This window comes from Pan paniscus, chromosome 15 (assembly GCF_029289425.2).
Source record: "Pan paniscus chromosome 15, NHGRI_mPanPan1-v2.0_pri, whole genome shotgun sequence".
Classification (NCBI taxonomy): Eukaryota; Metazoa; Chordata; class Mammalia; order Primates; family Hominidae; genus Pan; species Pan paniscus.
The window spans coordinates 106,668,663-106,688,351 of NC_073264.2; the positions used below are offsets into that span (position 1 = coordinate 106,668,663).

The following is a 19,689-nucleotide window of genomic DNA, read 5'->3' on the forward strand; positions in this document are numbered from 1 at the left end:
GGCTCTGGTCAGAGCAAGGACTGGAGAGGCTCAGCGTGGCTGTTTCCAGCTCTTGTCCATAGGGTGATGGACAGGCTTTTGTGGACAGGCCTGCCTTGGGTGTGGCCCAGGGACAGAATCCCTGCCCAAGTGTTCTGGTGAAGGTTTTAGTGATGACCGACTCGCCCCTGGCGTCTTCATGGTCCAGGCTCTGCCCTTTCAGCCAGGGGCGCTGGCGGCTCCAAGGAGCTCTCCCCTCCCCCGCGCCCCGCCTTTGCTGTGCGCCACTCCTCGGGTGCCCACTAGAGGGCGCACTGTCCCATTCTGGCAGCACAGAGCAGAAACGTGGAGACCTTCCCCAGTGGCTGAGCCCTGTCCTGGCGCCATCTGGACTCCCCACCTTGGTTTATGCTCCTCTGCCCCTGGCACCACACCGAAGTTGCCTTGGCCCTTCCTTCAGTGAGGGGCACTCAGACCTGGCCACCTCCAGGCCCCTGTCCCCAGTGCTACAGGGTGGCCGGGGCTTTACGCCTCTTCCCTGCTCCCAGCCGTTGGCACAGCTCCCTGCCTGGCCACCCTCCAGCCCATGGGCTCAGACGGAGCTGAGCCTGGATGCTGAGCCCATTGTCCCGAGAGCAGCCATCCAAGTCCTGGCGGGGCCTGGGCTGGCTCCGGGGTCCAGCCGTACCACAGCTGCCCTCCAGCCAGGCACCCAGTGCGGTCTCCTCCCACCTGGAATTCAGCCAAAACCCCCGGGGCCTGACGTTGCGGAAGGGACGGCCAGTCCCCAACCCCAGGCAGAGGGGAGGATCAGGCAGGTTCCAGACCCCTGCTCACAGGAGAGGCTGGGATGGTTCCCCTTCTCATCCCCTCCTGCCAGGCCCAGGCTTCCTCGGGTGTGTTGGGGGGTTGTTTCGGGAGAACTGAGAATTTCCGGAGTGCCCGTCTCCGCCCTTGCTGCGGGCTCCCAGGGTTGCATGGGAAATTCCTGCTTTCAGCTTGGCGGGCGGGGGTGGGGTGGGGGGGGACTGGAGGGCTCAGCTGGACCCCCCTCCCTTGGGAGCCTCCAGTGGAAACTATGTCGTGAGGAGAGTGGTGGGTGCTGTGCCCTTCTCTAAAACCTGGGCGGCGGTGGGGGATTTGTGTGCCAGAAGACCCGCCAGGGTCGGTTGCGGGGATGATGTGGGTAAGGGGTCTCCTCCAGAGATCAGCCCCTGACCCCGCCAGGGACAGCAGCACCCCCGACCCCAGGTCTGGCTGGGGCAGGACCATTTCCTGCGGGGCCGGTTTGAGGATGACGCCTGCCTGCTGTGTTTGTTTCCAAGTCATTGTCATGGAAACCGGGGCGGTTGTTGCTACTGTTTGTCTGGACTGCGTCGCTGGGCGGTGTTGCTGGGGTTGGCTGGGTGCCCACGGCACTAACAGGGCTCGCTTGGTGTCTCCAGCTCCAGGAAGCTTTGCCCTCCCAGCCGCCTGCCAGCCAGGTGCTCCCTTGGGTGCCCACAGACCCAGATATCCCCTAAAAGGGAGGGGAATCTGGAATGGGCTCTTCTGCCTTTGGGCGTGCCTCCTTCTCTGTGCCTGCCTTGGGGGCTGCTCTGCCCTCAACCTTCACTCTCTTCTACTTGGACCCATGCCTGGCCAGTGAGGCGGCTCTGAAATGCTATCTGCTCCATCCCTCCCCTTCAGAACCCCTGGGAACCAAGTCCAGGGATCCACAAGGCCCTGGTGCCCCATGGGGCTAAGCTCACACCCCGGCGCTCTGTTGAACCGAGCTGTGCCGCTCCCCGTCTGTACCCCCACTGTCCAGTCTTCCCGTGCCTCCTGGCCAGGTCCCTCCAAGGTATCCCCCACTCCAACCTGGGCTGGTGGGGCCCTCACTGGTGCCCCCAGCCAGGCATCTCTGTGGGGCCAGCTCAGCCTCCAGCTACCCCTGTCTCCACTTCTTCTGGCCCCTGCCCGGGAACCCCAGCACCCTTCCTCCAGGCCCTGCCCAGCCAGTGACCGCAGCATCGGCCCTGGGTACCCCCGCTCCCAGGGTCTTCCCTAATTCCTGGACCCCTTCGGACTCCACACAGCTGGGACTAGCGCCCCTGACCCTGACCCTCCACAGGACTTGGTGGGGCACACCTCCCTCCCGGCCCTGGGTCCAGCTTACTGGGGGCCGGCGGTAGCCTGAGAGGTGGATGTGAGGAAATCACCCAGTGCCGTGGGCCCCTAGCTCTGGACCGTGGAGGGCTGGGCACAGGCAAAGGCAGGCTGGAGGACCAGGACGGCCAGGTATGGGCAGCACTTTTCCCAGCGCCTGATGGGCTTCCGGTGGGGATGTGGGGTCCAGCTGCCAGGCGGGAAGGCTGGAATTCCAGCCTCTGGAATTCCTGGGCTATGGCTGTAGGATGCTGGGTACTAGGCCCAGCCTCAAGAGAGGGGAGGGAGGTCAGGGGCACCCCATCTGACCAGTCTGTGGAAGCCAGGCAGGGGTGCAGCCCCGCTGGGGGCAGGGCTGGCTGAGGGAGCCCCCTCCTTCCCTCTTTCCACACCTTGCCACGTCTGCTCTGGGAGAGGAGGAACTGCGCAGCCTTCCCACCTGCTCGGGGCTGGAGGTGAGGCCTGGAGGACAGGAGGGGCCTGTCTGGTAAGCCTGTCCCATGCCAGCCCCATGCCGGGTCTGCCCAGGGCAGGAATGGCCACTGAGCCCAGCACGGCCAACCGGGGCCAGACCACAGGCCAGACAGGGGGTCCCGGGAGACAAGCAGCTGAAAATAGACCCTGGGAACTTGGGAGTGTCTGAGACTCAGCTGGGCCGAGGGGGAGGGGCAGGGAGGTGGGCCCTGGGGAGGCCTGAGCTGGGCGTGGCCGGCTCCGCGCTGTCCTGGCACGCATGTTGGCAGTGCAGGGCACCTGGTTGCACAGCATCCAGGACAGGCCTGGCTGGCCTGCAGCCCCGGGAGGGCACCTCACACCTGCTCACACTCTCAGCCTGGGCATGGGGCAAGGGGAGGTGGTGGGGAGGGCTCCAAGGACAAGGAGGGGCATCTCAAGGCAAGTCCCCAAGCCGAGTCTGCAGAGGAAGGGGCTGTGGGCCCAGAGGAGCAAAATGTTCCTAGAGGGGTGGACAGTGGGATTCCTCAGGGACAGTGGGGCCCAGCCCTGCCTCTTGGGTTACCCTGGTTCCTGGAGCCCAGGCCTGGCTGCAGGCTGCCGCACCCCAGCCCCTGTGGGCTTCAGCCAGAGGGCCAGCAGGAGCAGGCCAGGGCGCAGGGATGTGTGCAGAGGGTGGGCTGAGCAGACAGAGGCGGCCTCCAAGATGCACCCGGAACACTGCAGCAGCCCCCGCCACCCCCGGGTCTAGGGCCCTCTTGCTGTCCAGGTGCAGGGTGGAATGTTCTGGGCATAGAGGCAGCCTGGGGCGAGCAGCTGCGGAGCTCCGAGTCCCTGTCCCGACCACTCTGTCCTCTGTTTGTTCCTGAAACAAATGCCACCAGCACCCTGCAGAGTGGGCTGAGAGGTACAGGGGCTGGGGTTTCCAGCCAGCCCAGTGGGCCTGAGTCAGGCTGGCCCCATGGACGAGGTCAGTGCCCTGTCCTAGGTGCATCCCCGGCCAGGTGAGAGCTGACAAAGCCGGAGGCCTAGTGACTGGGCTGGGGCCGGTCGGGGGCAGTGTGTCCCGGAAGCCGGCAGGACCCTGACCTGCTCAGATGGAGGTGGGCGTTGGGGGTGGGATGGCCTGAACACTGAGTGTGGGTGGAGAAAGGAGCTGGAAGCTGGGGTCCTGCAGCTGATGAGGGGTCCCCACCCCCAGAGGACAGGGTGGATGGGGAGCACAGGAGAAAGGGGGTTTGAGGGGCATGTCAGTCTGTGGCTGAAGTTTAGGAAGGGTTCCAGGGATCGTGTGTATGTGACTGTGCGTGTGTCTCTGTGTTATGTCTGTGTCAGTGAGGGTGTGCGTGTGTATCTGTGCATGTGTGTCTGTGTGTATCTGTGAGTGTGGGTGTCTGAGTTGAGTGGAAAAGCTGCTGTGAGCCAACACAGAAGGCGTGGCCCCACGGCGAGGGCATCCTGCCCCCCACCCCACCCGTGACCATGGTGACAGGAAGCAACAGCAGGGAAGGCCAGGAATGGACTCATCACCCTGGTTTTCAAGGAGGGGCTCCTCCATGGGCAGGGTGGGTTGGAGTCCAGAGTGTGGGGGAAGGGACCATCCCTGGGGGCGGGTAGAGGGGAGGACAAGGACTGGGTCATTGTCCCTATCTGCCCTGGCTAATGTCCGTACATGAGCTGCAAGGTACCGGGCCAGGAGCTGGGATGGGCTGGGGAGGAGGCTTGACAGAAATATGGGCGGACAACTGTGAGAGGGACCACACATATGCTCGCGGGGACCCCAGATGGACACACCCATACGGGTATGTCCACGGGCACCAGGCACTTGCCCTGCACCTCTGCACCCGGAGCACGTCATCCTGGTGGGGGTGTGGACAGCGGTGCTGGGCACCCTGGGGCTTGGGGGCAGTGCACGCCCCAGGGGAAGTGCAGTGACAGAGCCCCCGGCCTCCCCAATACTGTCCGGGCTCCCCTGGCCTCTCCCCCTTCTTGGTGCCTCTGCCTCTCCCTCTGCCTGTCTGCAGGTTTGTCCCACGGTGCCCCACACTCAGTGGAGATGGCAGGTGGGCCCAGACCTCAGAGTGGGTTTCAAGGCTCATGGGCTGGAGACTGGGGGTTCCAAGTTTGCAGGACAGGAGCGCACCCCTACTCTGGAAACCTTATCTCTGAGGTCTCAGAATGGGGGATGAGGAGGGCTCCAATGGGCCCCTGTGGAATGTCCTATCAGACCCCAGGACTTAGCCCCAGTCGGGGACAGAACTGTGGCCTTAGAGGGGCGCCAGGAGGAGGGCAAGCAGGATGTGGCCTTGGGCTGGGTGTGCTCGTGTGGGGCTCTCTGGAGTGTGGCCTCTGTGCCAGACGCCTGTGCCTTGGCCGTCCTACAGCCCTGCTGCCCCTGCCCTCTCCCCAAGCTGGGGACTGGTGGCAGACAGGGCAGGGCAGGCGGCTTCTCTTCCTGTAAGTGCAGGCCTCGAGGTGCTGACGGGTGCGGTAGGATTCAGGGAAGGTGAGGTTGGGATCACAGGTGCAGTTAGGGCTCAGGGCCCGACAGCGGTAGGCCAGTGGCTCCTGGGGCCCGGGACGATGGTCTCCAGCGCCCCCAGCGGGGACAGGGCCAGCACAGGCCCAGTGGAGATCGAGGGGAGATAAGGACGCTGGTTAACATGGCTGACAGGAGGGATGGTGGGTGGGGAGGAAGGGCAGCACCGCCCTTGTGCTGTGGGAGCCCCGGCAGGGAGCTCCATGCAGCATGGAGGTGAAGGGCCTGCAGAGAGAGGGCTCCCCTGCTCAGCGACAGGAGAGGGGGCTGACAGTGACCTGGGCTCCCTTCCTGAGGCTGGCCAGTCAGCTAGAGGGCTGACCCCAAAGCCCGAGGCCAGCGCAGCCCCCTTGGCCCTCCTGAATCTGGGGGGCGGGTGAGGCGGGACAGACTCCGCCTGGCACCAGGACCATCCTCCGCCTCAACTTTGCAGCGTACTTGGACCGCTCTGGCCGCCCTGGGCGCTACCCGCAGAGATAAGGGCCCCTCCCTGCGCCCGGTCGGGGCATCTCCGAGCCGGCCTGGGGGTGGCTGAACTCTCTTTTGCCGGCCGAAACCCCAGCCGCCGCAGCCCCCGCAGCCGCCGCAGCCCCCGCAGCCGATCGGTCCTCAAGCTACAGCTCCCCTCTCTGGGAGTCCCCGCTTTTGAATTCCCCGGGGATGTTCCCGCTGCGGTCCAATGGACCTCCCAGAGCAGCGGAGGTCAGGGGAGCTAGCAGAGGCGGGGACGTCCCTTGGGAGTGAGGGGACTGACAGGGGCGGCCTCATAACCCTGCGTGGGATGGAAAGTCAGAGTGGGTTCCTCGGTGGGGGGCAACAGCGGGGACTCTCCGGCAATTGTCCCCGACCCTCCGTCCTGGGGAGGGCAGGATCAGCGCGCGGGCTGCTTTGCATCTCTTTGCATTTTAGTGGTGTTTGGTCCAGTCCTGGCCCGGGCAGATCTGGGGTTCGGGCGGGTGCCGGTGGGGTAGGGCTGGGGGTGGGAGCGGCGCTTCCTGCTGCGGGTGAGCCTTTTGCCTCGGAACTGGACCCGGGAGACATCACAGCGCTGGGCTAGGGGCGCGGCTTGAACTCGCCTAAAGAGCTGCGCCCTCTCAGTAAGTCCCCATGGCCCCCTGCCCCCCGCGCTCCGTCCTCAGTCAGGCCCGGGTCCTGCCTGAAGGCGGGGGTGGACCAGATGATCTTTCTTGGGCTCTGGGCCTAGATTCGAGGTCCCCAGGGTCCAAGTCCTGGGTTCAGAGGGCGGGGCGCGAGGGGCGGGGTCTCCAAGGGGCGGGGTCCCGGGGTCCCTGAAAGGCGCGGACCAGGCCGGATCCACCCAGTCTCGCGCCTGCAGCCCGTGCCGCCCCAGCCGCTGCCGCCTGCACCGGACCCGGAGCCGCCATGCCCAAGTGTCCCAAGTGCAACAAGGAGGTGTACTTCGGTGAGCGCGCCCACACCGGCCCCGCGAGGAGGCGCCGCCGACGGGGCGACGAGGCTGGGGACCGCTCAGGAGGACCGGGGGCGCTGGGTCCCTGGGGCGGCGCCCCAGCCTGAAGACGCCTCAGCCTGGCCCGCCGCCCGCCCCGGGATGAGGGTGGAGGCCCCTGCGTCCGAGGGCCCTGGCGATCTCTGCCTGCTAATGGTCTTGCTGTGCTCGGCGGGCTACCTCTGGCTCTGAGCCTCCCCGTCTCTGGGTCCTACGGTCTCTGCCGTCTCCTCTCGGGCGCGCCCTGGGTGGGGGACCCGCAGGGCTGGAAGGAACGCGGGGCTGGGGCCGCGCCTCCCAGCGCTAAGTAGAAACAGACGCGGAAACCGACGCCCGGGGCGCGATCCCGGGCGCCCGCCTTCCTGCCCCGCGCGCGCGCGCCCCGAGGGGAGGGAGGAAGTGGGAAGTCACCCCTGTCCCCGCCGAGAAGGGCTGTCGCAGGCTCCACCCTTGCCACCGCAGAGGCCCGGGGCTGAAAGCAGGCAGCCAGGCCCAGGCCCTGCTGACCTAAGCCGCGACCCCTGACCCTCGGCCTCGCCCTCTAGCCCCACCCAGCCCTCAGGAGCAAGATTCCCGGCCGCACCCGAAAGTGCCCCGGGGACCAGCGACCCTGCGCTTTGTTTAGTTGTATTGGCTCTGGGGATTGGAGATGTCCCCCTCATGGGGGGTGCTGAGACCTTAGGGTGGGCTGCCAGGCTGGGCGGATGCGGCCTAAGTGCACAAGGCCTTGGGCAGAGCTGGCTGCAAGAGGTGGGTACGCCAGTGGTGGGCAGGCGCCGAGTCCTGCAGCGTCTCACCGGGGCCTGTCTGTGCCTCTGCAGCCGAGAGGGTGACCTCTCTGGGCAAGGACTGGCATCGGCCCTGCCTGAAGTGCGAGAAATGTGGGAAGACGCTGACCTCTGGGGGCCACGCTGAGGTAGGTGGGACCCACCCTGGTGGCAGGGGCCAGGGGTGACGGCACCCCCTCACGGCCCTTCTCTTTGCAGCACGAAGGCAAACCCTACTGCAACCACCCCTGCTACGCAGCCATGTTTGGGCCTAAAGGTATGCTCCCGTCGTCCCCACCCCACCCCACAGCCTCCTCCACCCCAGCCTGTTGACTTTTTCCACCTTCTCTGCAGGCTTTGGGCGGGGTGGAGCCGAGAGCCACACTTTCAAGTAAACCAGGTAGGTAGGACCCCACCCCCTATCCTGCCCCCTGGTTCCACCCTCGGGATGGGGATGCCCCCTCCCAGGGAGGCCTGACCACTCGTGGGCCCCAAGGGAGGCCGTGGACGCTGCACTCACGTCTGTGCCTGTCTCTCTCTGCACAGGTGGTGGAGACCCCATCCTTGGCTGCTTGCAGGGCCACTGTCCAGGCAAATGCCAGGCCTTGCCCCCAGATGCCCAGGGCTCCCTTGTTGCCCCTAATGCTCTCAGTAAACCTGAACACTTGGAAAACCTGTGTGTGTACATGCGCGTGTGTGCTGGGGAGTGCCAAGGGAGCTGCAGTGGGGCCCTGGCAGCAGGCTCTGCCACCGGCGCCTGCTCTTCTGCTGCCCATTGCCCTCCCCAGGGGGCCGTTCCAGGGTCTCATAGGCCAGGGCTCCCTGTGCAGGGTGAGTCCAGGCCACCCTAGACAGCCCGCAGCCAGCCCTGGCACTCTGAGTCCACCTCTACAACTCCCAGATCCTCAGAAGTGCCTCTGAGCCCTCCTGGCCTTCTGGGAGTGGGGAAGGGGAGCTTTGCAGGCCTCCAGCCAAAGGCTCAGCAGGCCGAGAGGCCTGGGGGCGGGTGAGGCTGGCCTCGGGTCAGAGGGTGAATCAGCTCATGCTGGCTCCCTTTCTGAGAGGCTCTGGGGGAGTTGTGGGAACTCCTGGCCTTCCTCCTTTCCACCCCCCAACCCTGTCCTCATTCCCCACCCCTCCAGGCCAGGCCCAGCTTCTGCAAGGGCCTGATGAGGCTGCTCTGCCCCTGACCTAGGCACCACTGCCCCATGTGCATCCTCATCTGCCATCTACCCTGTGCCCAGGGACTTACCCAGTGGCCCGGCGTCCAGTGGGGAACTTGAGTACTGGCCGTGCACAGGGGCTGGGGGGCCTTCTGGAAACTCCCTTGTCAACTCAGCCAGCCGCTGCTGACTGGCCACCTTCAGAGACCCTCTTCCCCACACTGGCTACTTAGATACCGGCCTTGGCAGAAAGCCACCCCTCCGGACACCCACTGGTTTAAAGGAGCCCAGGGGTCTGGCCCTGCCTTAGGGCTGTGGTGGGTGTGCTGCAGGCTCAGCTCGACAGGTGCTGTGGGGGCAGTCTAGGGTGGCCCGCAGGGTGGGGTGTGTGGGGGTGATTGGGGGATTCCTGGAATTCCAAGAGCTGGGAGCCACAGCACTTTTGATGGGATGGGGGCAGGGGGTGCTGAGGTGAGGCTGGTTTCTGGCTGGACGGTGGTGGGTGGAGCTGAGGGAACTGAGATCTTTGAGACAGCGACGCCTGGTGCAGAGAAAAGTCCGCAAGCTCGGGGGTTGGGAGAGCGCTGAACAAGGCCGCAGAGGTGCTCCGCCATCTCCCCCACGCCTCCTGCCAAGTTCCTGTGGCGCCGCGGTTCCCCACCTCCTGCTCCCATCCCCCTGGCTCCCGCCGCCCTGTAGCTCGGCAGGTGCAGTAGGCGCTCCGAGGAGGAGGCCCCTTAGCTTCAAGGAACCCGCGTGGGCGGGGTGAGGAGCGTAGTCCTCCTACTGGCGCCGTGAAGGAGATCGCGATGCGCCGGAGGGAAGGAGGCTGCGGGCGGGGAAGGACGGAGGGCGTGCGGGGAGAGAGAGGAGGGGCTTGCTGGGGTGGGGGCTCCGAGGCGGGGCCGGGAGGGCCGCCTGGAAGAGGAGGTCGGGGGCGAAGGAGGCCGAGGAGGAAGGTGGGGCCGGGACCCCTCGGGCTGCGCCTCTCGTGGGCGTGGCCAGCCAGGGCTGGGGGTCCCGGGAGGACCGAGTTTCCCTCTCCCGCCGTCCTCGCAGCCCCGGGAGGTGCAGGGGCATCGCGGGAACAGCCCCGGTGACACGCTGCCCGGGGTCTTCACGAATGCCCGGAGGCGCCGCTGGCCAGAAGCCAGCCCGACCTTCTATCCCCGCAGACAGCCCCACGTTCCTCCCGGCCCGCGTCTTTCGGGGCCGCCCGTGCACGCGGGCCCGGCTCAGCGGCGCCCGGGCAGCAGCTGCTTCCATGCGCCGGCTTCCTCCGGGGCTGCTCCGTGGCGGCGGCAGAGGGAAGCGCTGCCGCGGGCGGGCGAGGATCGGGAGCGCCTGAGGAGGCTGCCGCGGGCTCCGGCTGCGCGTTCGGGGCGGGGGAGCTGCCCGGGACTTCGCGCCAGGGGCCAGGGGCCGGCCGCGCTGGGGTCTGCGCTGTGCGGCGCGGCGGGCTCTGGGCGCCTCCTGGCGGCCCAGCCTGGAAGGCGGCGCGATGGGGCGAGGCTCGTCGGCTCCGACTGCGTAAGCGGCCCCACAGGGCGCCTTCCGGAGTCTGCGCGCTCCCGCCCGGCGGTTGCTAGGTTGCCAAGGGGCGTGAGGCGCTGATGGGTGGGGTCTGAGCGAGGCGGGGTGTCGGGTGTCGTGACGATTGAGCCTGCAAGGGCGGACTCTGCCGTGTTCTCCATATCAACAGCCCTGCCAGGAGCCCGGAAGTGGGTCCGCACGAGACAGAATAGACTACACTCAAACTCCAGGGGAACCGTTCATTGGGCTTGGACACGAAGGCGGGACCCTGCCGACGCAGTGATTGGATGCATGTCCGGCCAGCGCGGTGATTGGGTACAGGTCTCGGGAGCGCGGTGATTGGGTACAGGTCTCGGCCAGCGCGGTGATTGAGCGCAGGTCCCAGCCGGCGCGGTGATTGGGCGCTGGACCCGGCCCGTGCCATGATTGGGCTCAGGTTCCAGCCGGAGCGGTAACTAGGCGCAGGTCCCAGCCGCCGCACTAAACCCGGCCCGTGCGGTGATTGGACGCAGGCCCCGGGCCGCGGCGGAGGCGGGCGATCCGAAAGAGGCTGGTGCTGGCTGCATGGGGAGGCGGCGGCAGCGGGTGGACCCCGCGGCTGGGGCCCGGGCCGGGGCCCTGCCTGAGGCCATCGCCGCGTTGAGTCGGTCGCTGCCCTCGGGACCCAGCCCCGAGATCTTCCGCCGCGCCAAGTTCGACCGTCCGGAGGCGGTGACGCTCTCGCGGAGGGCAGGCGGGCCGGGTGGGGTCCCGGGCCCTCGCAGGGAGTTGGGCCGGCTCCGCTGACCGCCCGCTTTTTATTTTCCGCAGACCTCCGCGCTCTGGCAGCTCCTCTTCCGTGTGCTCTCGCCACTCCCTGCGGGCAACGCCTTGGCATCGCTCGCCCTGGGTAAGCCCCGCTCCTGGCCCCGCCCACCCGGTAGCACTGGCCCCGCCTACTCCTGTAAAGCCCCGCCTTCCCCAGTAAGCCCCGCCCCGGCAGGCTCTAGCCACCACCCAACACTGACCCCGCTTGCTCCTCAAAACTCCGCCTTCCCCGGTAAGCCACGCCCCCTGACGGGCCCTAGCTCCACCCCCTTGGGTAGCACTGGCTTCTGCTCCTACAAAGCCCTGGGGACGTCCCTGTTGGCCCCTGGTCTCCTCATCCTGGTCTGAGTTCTAGCTCTCCCACTATCATGTCTTCTGAACTAGGCCTTGAGCTTTTGCTCAAGTGACCTGTGGGGGTCTCTGGAGGGATCCAGGTGGTGTCACCTCCAGGTGGGTGGTCCCCCTAAGGTGGTGGTCTTCTTTCCTAGAGGTCCAAGCCCGCTTGGTGAAGTCAGCACTGTGTTCCCAGGGCTACCCGAGGCTGGCACTGGCACAACTACCTGAGGATGGCTCGCAGGGCAGTCGGGAGCTGCTGCTGGCTCTGTCCTGGCTCTTGGCCCGAGGACCTGTGCCCGAGCAGATGCTGGCCCAGGCCCGAGTGCCTCTGGGTGACGAGATGACTGTGTGCCAGGTGCGTGTGGGTGAGGGTGAGCTGAGCCAGCCCTGGTCTCAACTCCTGGGGCCAGAGCAAGGGCAGGCCTGGGTCAGCCCCCTCTGTCTGCTTTGCTCCTCAGGGCAGTCCCATGAAGGGTTACCCAGCTGCCCAGCTGAAAGCACGGAGGCTCCCTGTGCAGGGAGCACCCGTTGTTTTTGGCTGTGCCTCCACTACCGTCTCCATCCTGGCCTTTTCTGGGGGGCAGGGTGGGGTGGGAGCAGGGCCTGACCCTTGCCCCTCTCCAGTGTGAGGCCCTGGCCAGCCCTGGCCCACCTGCACCCCACATGGAAGCAGAAGGTCCTGTGGATGTCCGCCACGTGCAGTGGCTGATGGGAAAGCTGCGGTTCCGGTGGCGCCAGCTGGTGTCCAGTCAGCAGGAGCAGTGCGCCCTCCTGAGCAAGGTAGAGCTGGCACAGGGCTTCCACTCAGGGGCTGTGTCCCGTGCTGCAGGCCGCCAGCTGCCAGTCCCTGCAGCCCGTCCCGTGAGGCCCGGCACAGGCTTTTGGCTGGATGTGGGCCTTCCTGCCCTGGGCTTACCCAAAGCCTGAGCCCGTGGTTCCCGGTGGTCCTTGTAGGAGGCAGGGCTGGGCAGGGAGCCCAGTGGGGTGGGCAATGGTGGGCAGAAACGGGTGTCAGAGAGCTCACAGAATTTGCCTTTTTGTTCCCAAAAGTTACCAGTGGACTTCCAGCTCTGTGAACAGTGGGATGGGGTCTGTGCCGTAAAAGCCACTCCCTCCTGGGCACTGGAGGGGGAGGAAGACAGCTCCTGTTGCCACCACATCCTGGTGGGGGCTGACTTGGGGGGTGGACAGCTCCTGTGGGGTCCTGAAGGTGGCAGGGGCTGGCTCACGGGCACAGGTACCCAGTGGTGTGTCCACTGTGAGGCCAGCGCTGACAGGTGGGTCTGTGGCAGCGGCGGGCTCCCACCAGCGCGGGACTCCTTGGAGACCCCCCCATCCCACCCTTGCAGAAGGTCTGTTGCTCAGCTGGCCTTTCCAGGGACCTCTCACCCCGTTGGGCCTGGCCTTGGCACCAGCTGCTCCGCTTACTTATGTGCCTACCTGTGACCCTCTGTGCCACCTTCCAGCCTCCCTTTTTTGGGGAGCCTTCCCCATTTCCCTAGATCCAAGCAGTCATTCATGTCCCCACTGTGAGCCTGGCTGAACTGCTGTGCCTGTCCAGAGGCTGTTCCTCCCCCGATGCTGCTGGGGAAGCCAGGGCACCCCACTCCAATCTTGCTGCTGCTTGGAAGCTAGGCGGGGTGGGGAGGCCATCAGTGAAATTGCCTGGCGCCCCCTTGCAGGAGACCCCAGCGGTGCTGACGGTTGTTCTGCACCCAGCCCAGCCCCGCCAACCTCAGGCAAGGAGTGGCTTTCTCTGAGCCCTCTTTCCTCATCTGTGAGGTGGGCTCTGATGGCCGACCTCCCTGGACTCATGGAGACTCAGCGTTGGGGGAGGTGCTTGACTGCCACTCAGCCTGGGGTCTGCACTACCTGTTTTAGATCCACCTGTACACACGCGGCTGCCACAGCGACCAGAGCCTTAGCCATCTGTCTGTCACTGAAGCAGAGATGCTCAGGGACCCAGAGGGAGGCCAGCAGGTGAGGGCGGGCAAGCTGCTGCGGGGGGGTGGGGGTGGGCTGGGGGGCGCAGCAGGGGGACTGCCCAGGGTGGGAGGGGCCTGGGGGGGTGGGGCAGCTCTTGGGCCTCCAGCGGTGGGTGTCTCTGCATGTCTGCCACTGATCATTGCCAGCCTGGGTGACAGACAGGTCCTCTGGGCCTCTCCTAGCCTCATGGGCCACTCACCCTTCCCTTCCACAAATCAAGACGTGGCACGGGTGGGGGCCCAGGACACAGGAGCCTGGGCTGGGCAGGCAGCTGGCTAAGGGCAGGCTGTTGGAATAAAGGAACACAGATCTCAGGTGTGAGCTGGTGGTGTTGGCATCTCAAGCAGGTCTCACCTGGTGTGTCAGGGGGCACCTAGGGGTGTGGGGGGCCAGCCCACACTGGGTGAAGGGTTGGGCACAGGGCTGACTGTGGGAGGGGACAACTGCCCTTCGGAACCCAAGGCCAGGCCCACATGGGGTGTGCTGGACCGAGCCTCCCAAGCTGGAGTCAGCTCCATAGGCTCTGGAGACTTGCAGTCGCGTTCTGCTTGCTACACCCGGACCACCCGGGGGCACGGCGCTTTCTAGGCAGGCCTGCCCCCGGCGACCGGGGCTCTGTGGTCCCAGGCAGATCCTGAGCCCTGGATAGCATAGACCTGGAGGAAAACCTGCCTCTGAGCCCCAGGTGGCTGTATGACCTTGGGGAGACAGCATCCTCCTCTGACTGGGGCTGCTGGAGCACTGACCCAAGTGTTAGGGTTGACCTAGCCCCAGGCATCTTCCCCAGGGATGGCCGCTTCCTCTCACCCTGCTGCTGGCCTTCCATCCTCATCCTTCTTTCTGGGGGTCTGCCCGCCCGTCATCACTGGCTTCTTCCTCTTGGCTGGCTTGGTTTCAGGGGATAGGGCAGGGCTGGCTGCCACTCTTTTAATTTATTTTATTTATTTATTTATTTGAGACAGAGTCTCGCTGTGTCGCCCAGGCTGGCGTGCAGTGGCACAGTCTTGGCTCACTGCAACCTCCGCCTCCTGGGTTCAAGCGATTTTCCTATCTCAATCTCCTGAGTAGCTGGGACTACAGGCACCTGTTACCACGTCTGGCTAATTTTTTTGTATTTTTGGTAGAGACGGGGTTTTGCCACATTGGCCAGGCTGGTCTCGAACTCCTGACCTCTGGTGATCCGCCTGCCTCGACCTCCCAGAGTGCTGGGATTACAGGCGTGAGCCAACCACTTGGGCTGGGCTCTGTACTGTCCTGAGTGACGGGCTGGCACTGTCCTGCTCCAGGTGCATATGGCCGGGCAGGAGGGCAGAGGCTCAGGGCTGGTGTGACCTCTTCTTCCAGACCCAGTCCCCCTTCTCTGCCTCTTCCCTCTCCAATCCCAGAGACTTGGCCCCTGTACCTCATCCCAGGCCTGCCCAGGGGGACCTAGGGGTCAGAGGCGGATGGCCTGGCTCCTGGCCCCTAGTCTTGTGTCTGCTGGGGCTTCCTGCTCGTAGCAAGGGCCTGTGGGTTCCAGCTCTGCAGCCCAAGCCTGGGGGATTGCATGCCTCACTCATGGGCTTACAGGGCCCAACCCCTGACGCCTGCCTGGCCCCTGGTGCCAGCTGGACCTGTGTCCCTGGCTGAAGCCGGGCTGGCGCCCACCCAGTCAGCCTGCACTGGTGTTGGCAGTGCTGAGGCAGCATCCGGGCGTCCTGGTCTGCCCTTGTCCCTACCTGCCTTGTAGAGGCGGCTCAGCGAAGCCCAGGCTTCTGGCCCCTGGGACCCCTGGGTTGGGGCAGAGCAGAGGCTGCCCTGGCCCCAGGCTGCTCCTGCCCAGTGCCTCTGTGGGACCACCCTCTGTGGTGGGCTGGGGGGGCCTGGAAGTGAGGCCCCGCCCTCTCCCCGAAGCTGTGTGCGGCACTGGCCAGGTGGACTGGGGCCATGGCTGGCTTCCTTCCAAGGTTTCTGGAGCGGGAGCCGCCCAAAACCTGGATACCGGCCTACCCAAAGTGCCTACACTCCTTCGGCACTCCTGGGATGGGTCCCAGAACCTTCTGGAATGATCTATGGCTGGTATGTGAGCAGCCAGGTCTGCTGCCGGGTGACTGGGCAGCGCCCTTGGATCCTGGTGGGGCCTCAGCCTGCAGCCTGCTCTCCCCTTTTAGGGCGGTAAGTCGGGGAGGCTGGCAGGAAAGTGGAGACTGCAGGACTTGGGGGTGGGTGGGAGGGGGTGGCGAGGGGGTGTGTTTGCTCCTCCTCTCCTGCCTGCTCCCACCCCTGGCCCTTACCTTCTTGGGAACTGTGGTGATTGCCTTCTGTCAGGTGTGTTTAAGCGGCCGTACCCATGGTGGAGGCCTTTGCTCTTCTCGTGGCGTGCTGGGGTGGGCAGGTGGGCTGCAGCCCCGGCACCAGCCTGCTCCAGCTCCCACACCGCCCACAGACCTCCCTGTCCTCATATTCTCTGACCGCAGGCCTGCCTGCCTCTGCTCTGCTCCGCCCCAGATGGGCTGGGTTGGGCCTGGTGTTCAAGGCCATCCCTATCTGCCCCCCAGCCCACTGCTGGAGCCCCAGGCCCCTGCAGCCTGCTCCACACTCTGGGTTCCCGGGGGAAGCAGGGGTAGAGTGGGGCAGGATTCAGGTGTAGAGGGCCTGTCCCCAGCAGGGGTCCCCTTGCCCCGGGCCCAGGGTCACTGGTACAGATAGCCCATGAGCGAACCTGGGAGGCCTTCCATGTGTGGGCAGAGCAGCTGCTGTGTCCTGGCCATTCTCCAGCCGCCTGTCTGTGGGCACTGTGGGCAGGTACCTTTGTGCAGGGCCATGGGGCAGGCAGGGCGGGGTCTCCTGGCCCTACCTGACCCTTCACTTGGGAATGTCAAGTGTGGCTCAGCTCTGCCTTCTCTGCCACCTGGGTTACTAGGCAGACTCCTCACTGCCTTAGGGGGTCCCTGAAGTTACAGGGGATGGGTTTTCCCTCCCCCAGAGCCTGGCTTGCTCCTTTGTTTGGGGCCTCCCCGTCCGCCTGCAGTCCCCGCATACAGCCCCCATTCAGTGAGGGCTGTGGGGCAGAGGTCTAGGCTTGAGAGGCACCTGGACTCTGTCCCTGACCTTGTTGGACTGGCAGTGGGGCTGGTGTGGGGGACAGCGGGTGTCCTCAGAGCCGGGGGGCAGCTCTTGCCTGGCAGGCAGGGCCTGGCCGTGCACTGGTTGGGGGCTGCCCTGCACTGCAGAAAGGACAGGTGGGCTGTGGCGTCCGCACCACACCAGGGTGCCCTGCTCATCGCTCTGGCCAGAGAACCTGGGCGCAGGTAGGGGAGGGCTGCAGGGGAGGGCTGCAGGGGCGGGGCGTGAGCTAGGTGTTGGGCCGGGTGTCGGCGCTGGGTCCAGCTGTCCATCTGACTGTCTGTCCATGGGGTCCCGTGTGAGGTTCTAGGCCAGCTGCCGTTTGCCTTCCAGCTGCTGCGGACTCTGGAGCGTGAGAACCAGCGCCTGGAGGCTGTCCTGGCGTGGCGGCGCTCTGAGCTGGTCTTCTGGCGGTGGATGGTGAGGAAGCCCACGCATCCCTCTCCTGGCATCCCTTCCCACAGCAGCCCCCAGGTGGGGCGTTTGGGATCTTCCTGTTTTCCAGACAGGAAGAGGGGCTTTTAGGGAGGCCACAGACCTAGCGTAGGCTCTTTCTAGGACTTCCGCTCGCCTTCTGGGGAGGCCCGCTGCTGCCCCCGCCCTCAGCTCCATGGCCTTCTAGAGTGTGGCCTTTGTGCCTCCCTGGACGTCACAGTTGCTGAGATGGTGGCATCCAGCCTGCTGTGGGACCTGGGGGACTACCACTGCCCTCTGTGCCCTCTGTCCCTCTGTCCCCTTGGCTTGGTGCACGCTGTCTCACTTGGGTCTCTGTAGGACACGGTCCTGGGCACCTGTGCCCCGGAGGTGCCTGCTGCAGCCTCACAGCCCACCTTCCTGCCCTGGGTCCCCGAGCGCGGGGGTGGCGAGTTGGACCTGGCAGTGCGGGAGCTGCAGGCACTGGAGGAGGAGCTGCAGGAGGCTGTGGAGCGCAGGCGGGTGGCCTGGGAGGCCAAGGTGAGTGCCAGCCTCGCTCTGGGCACTGGCCCAGCCCCACCTTCGGGGGATGGCTGACCTGAGGGCACTTTGGACTTGTTGAATCCTACAGTTGCATTTGTGAAGCATGGCAGGGGACACACTTAGAGGCACGCACTCTGAGGGAGCGGGAGGGCACCTGGTGAGGAGCCGCAGCTGCTGCGAGACAGCCCCCGCCCCTCCTGCTGGAGGTCTGTTGTCTGATTCTTTGCACGAGGGAGGGAAGCCCGTGCTGTGTGGGCCCTGCTGCTCCCATGCGTCTGCCCCACACGTGCATCACACGGTGGCAGTCACTCCTCCACACCTGCCTGGGACCCGTCTAACCTCCTGGTGGCCACCTGGGCCTCCACCCTAGACTCAGAGCTGCCCTCTTAACCTGCGCAGGTTCATGGCTGTGAACACGGGGCTGCGTTGGCTCCATCTATTTTCTTTTTCTGAAGAGTTTTAACTTAAATTGCAGGCATGGTTTTCCCCTTAAAATTTTCAGTAAGCCTCTCTGAAGAGCATGGCTGCAGCGCCTCATGCCTGCAGCGCCTGCACCTGAGTCTGGGCCCAGGGAATGCTCAGGGGGCCTGAGGCCAGTGTCCTGGGGGGACAGAGCCACTGCCATTGTGTCCCACGCAGGCTGGAGGCTGTGGACGGGGGCCAGAGTGGAGTGCCGCGCGGCGGGCCTCTCGGGAGGCTGTGGAAAAGGAGCTGGGAGCTCTACAGCAGTGCTGGGAGCGAGACGGTGGCCCAGCCCAGCCCCATGGGCCACACCGGCTGGTGAGACGAGAGGATGGGGCAGCAGGGGACCGGGACCTGCGGGCAGCTGTGGTGATCAGGACTCTGAGGAGCCAGGAGGCCTGCCTGGAGGCGGTGCTACGTCGACTACAGGGACAGTGTCGGCAGGAACTGGCCAGGCTGGTGGGAGCCCTGCCTGGTCTCATCTGGATCCCGCCACCTGGACGCTGAGGGCCTGTCGACGGGCCCTCGTGTGGGAAGCCTGCCCTGGCCCAGCCTGGCTGGGTCTTGGAGGAGCAGATTCCAAGGCCAGGTGGCTGCAGGGACAATGCAGATGCAGAGCCCATGTCACATGCTCGCTCCAGGGGTGGGGCTGGGCTGACTCTGGCCGGATCCCAGGCCTGTGGCTAGCAGCACTGGGGACAGGAATGGCAGGTCCCTTGAGGAGGTCGTGACAGGCTCAGCCTGGTGGTCTGGAGGGGACTCGGAAATAAATTGTAGCGGCTTTCCTGCCGCTGGCCCTCCCCCTGCCACCCTTTCGGGTTTCCCTGTTTGGGGGTGGGAGCGTGGAGGAGCCCCTGGGCAGTGGTGGCCAGTGTAGGGCTGGCCAGGTGCTGGAGGACATGCATACCCCAGCACTGGTGAGTGGCAGGACCATGGGGAGGTGGCACAGGCCTCCCTGGAGCGGGATTATCTCGGCCCCGCCCCCCTTCATTTGGGCTCCCGCTGTGGGCCCGGCCCTGGGCTGTGAGCACAGCTGCCCCCGCCTCCGGCCATGGCTGTGCCTGGTGGGTGCGCCGGATGGGAGCCCGGGGCTCTGCTCCTTCCCGGGAGGTGGTGCTCCGGGTGGGGAGGCACGGCATGGACAGAGGGGCTTTGTTCCAGAGGCTGCTCAGCAAGCTCAGCTCATCCCTGACAAAGAGCCATCTGTGTCCGGGGGACGTGCCTCAGCCTGGCGGAAGGAGGCTCGGCCTCATGGCACCCCCCCCGCCCCCCACCAGCAGGCACAGGTGGCCCTGAGCCTCCAGCCCTGCCTGCCTTGCCGGGCTCCCCTCTCTTCTGGGGCTGTCGGACTCTGACCTGAGGTGGGCAGACGATGGGGCTTGTGAGGCCACCTCCAGGCTCCTGCCGGCCCTGCCCCGAGGCCACGTCCATTCCCCCTGCCAGAACATGCTCTCACTGGGGCATGTGCCTGAGTGACAGCGCACACCTGGGGCTCCAGCTCCAGTCTCAGCCTGTCTGGGCCTCCTTGGTCCCAGGGGTGGACACGCCTAGACCGCCTGCCTTCCCATTCCGGTGCATGGGCCCCAGGAGCACCGGCAAGACCTGGCCGTGGCCAGCAAGGCCTCCCTTTCAGGAGCACCTCTCTGACCCTCTCATGCAGCTGGGCCTCCTGTGGGCCACCAGGCTTTGTGCAAATGCTCCCTGGCCTGCGCCACCCTCCGGCCCCTCCGCCAGCTCCTCGTAAGGGCTCCTGCCACCTCCACCTGCTGGTTCCAGCTTTGTTCCAGGCCCTCAGACCTCAACCCTCCTCCACCTGCAGCCTCTGAAGGTCCCCCGTGCTCTCAGCAACCCTCGACTGCCGGACAGGGCTCTTCTTGGGCTGGGAGCAAGTCCACTTGAAGCCCTGCTTTTTATAAACTGCCACAGAACCAGGACTCTCACAGGCCTGGGGGACTTGATTTTTACGAGCACAAAAGCAGGCTTATT

At 65.7% G+C, this 19,689-nt stretch overlaps 2 protein-coding genes across 14 annotated transcripts; both read left to right on the plus strand.

The window, feature by feature from the left end:
* Positions 1 to 610: 610 nt before the first annotated feature.
* On the plus strand, positions 611 to 8,027 carry CRIP1 (cysteine rich protein 1). Its single transcript, XM_055098101.2, has 5 exons — positions 611 to 6,542; positions 7,409 to 7,503; positions 7,574 to 7,631; positions 7,709 to 7,754; positions 7,901 to 8,027. Exons 1-4 carry the CDS (start codon positions 6,503 to 6,505, stop codon positions 7,747 to 7,749), a joined length of 234 nt encoding a protein of 77 aa, XP_054954076.1. The 5' UTR covers positions 611 to 6,502; the 3' UTR covers positions 7,750 to 7,754; positions 7,901 to 8,027.
* Positions 8,028 to 9,069: 1,042 nt separating this feature from the next.
* On the plus strand, positions 9,070 to 18,512 carry TEDC1 (tubulin epsilon and delta complex 1). 13 transcript variants are annotated; one of them, XM_055098107.2, is made up of 9 exons: positions 9,071 to 9,224; positions 10,220 to 10,371; positions 10,861 to 10,939; positions 11,346 to 11,548; positions 11,818 to 11,973; positions 13,075 to 13,173; positions 16,618 to 16,704; positions 17,059 to 17,238; positions 17,881 to 18,512. In XM_055098107.2, the coding sequence occupies exons 2-9, from the start codon at positions 10,342 to 10,344 to the stop codon at positions 18,208 to 18,210; spliced, it is 1,164 nt and encodes a 387-aa protein (XP_054954082.1). In that variant the 5' UTR covers positions 9,071 to 9,224; positions 10,220 to 10,341; the 3' UTR covers positions 18,211 to 18,512. The 13 variants fall into 13 exon arrangements, with proteins under 13 accessions (XP_057155792.1, XP_054954082.1, XP_054954079.1 ...); XM_055098104.2 differs by having other exon boundaries at positions 9,074 to 9,282; XM_055098111.2 differs by having other exon boundaries at positions 9,074 to 9,282; positions 10,220 to 10,357; positions 11,387 to 11,548.
* Positions 18,513 to 19,689: the final 1,177 nt, after the last annotated feature.

Bases quoted from the DNA above. Each gene is read 5' to 3' on its own strand.
- CRIP1 (XM_055098101.2), top strand. From the start codon at position 6,503: ATGCCCAAGTGTCCCAAGTGCAACAAGGAGGTGTACTTCG. The intron at 6,543-7,408 runs GTGAGCGCGCCC...GTGCCTCTGCAG, and splicing joins CAACAAGGAGGTGTACTTCG to CCGAGAGGGTGACCTCTCTG. The intron at 7,504-7,573 runs GTAGGTGGGACC...TTCTCTTTGCAG, and splicing joins CCTCTGGGGGCCACGCTGAG to CACGAAGGCAAACCCTACTG.
- TEDC1 (XM_055098102.3), top strand. From the start codon at position 10,615: ATGGGGAGGCGGCGGCAGCGGGTGGACCCCGCGGCTGGGGCCCGGGCC. The intron at 11,549-11,817 runs GTGCGTGTGGGT...GCCCCTCTCCAG, and splicing joins ACGAGATGACTGTGTGCCAG to TGTGAGGCCCTGGCCAGCCC. The intron at 13,174-16,617 runs GTGAGGGCGGGC...TTTGCCTTCCAG, and splicing joins ACCCAGAGGGAGGCCAGCAG to CTGCTGCGGACTCTGGAGCG.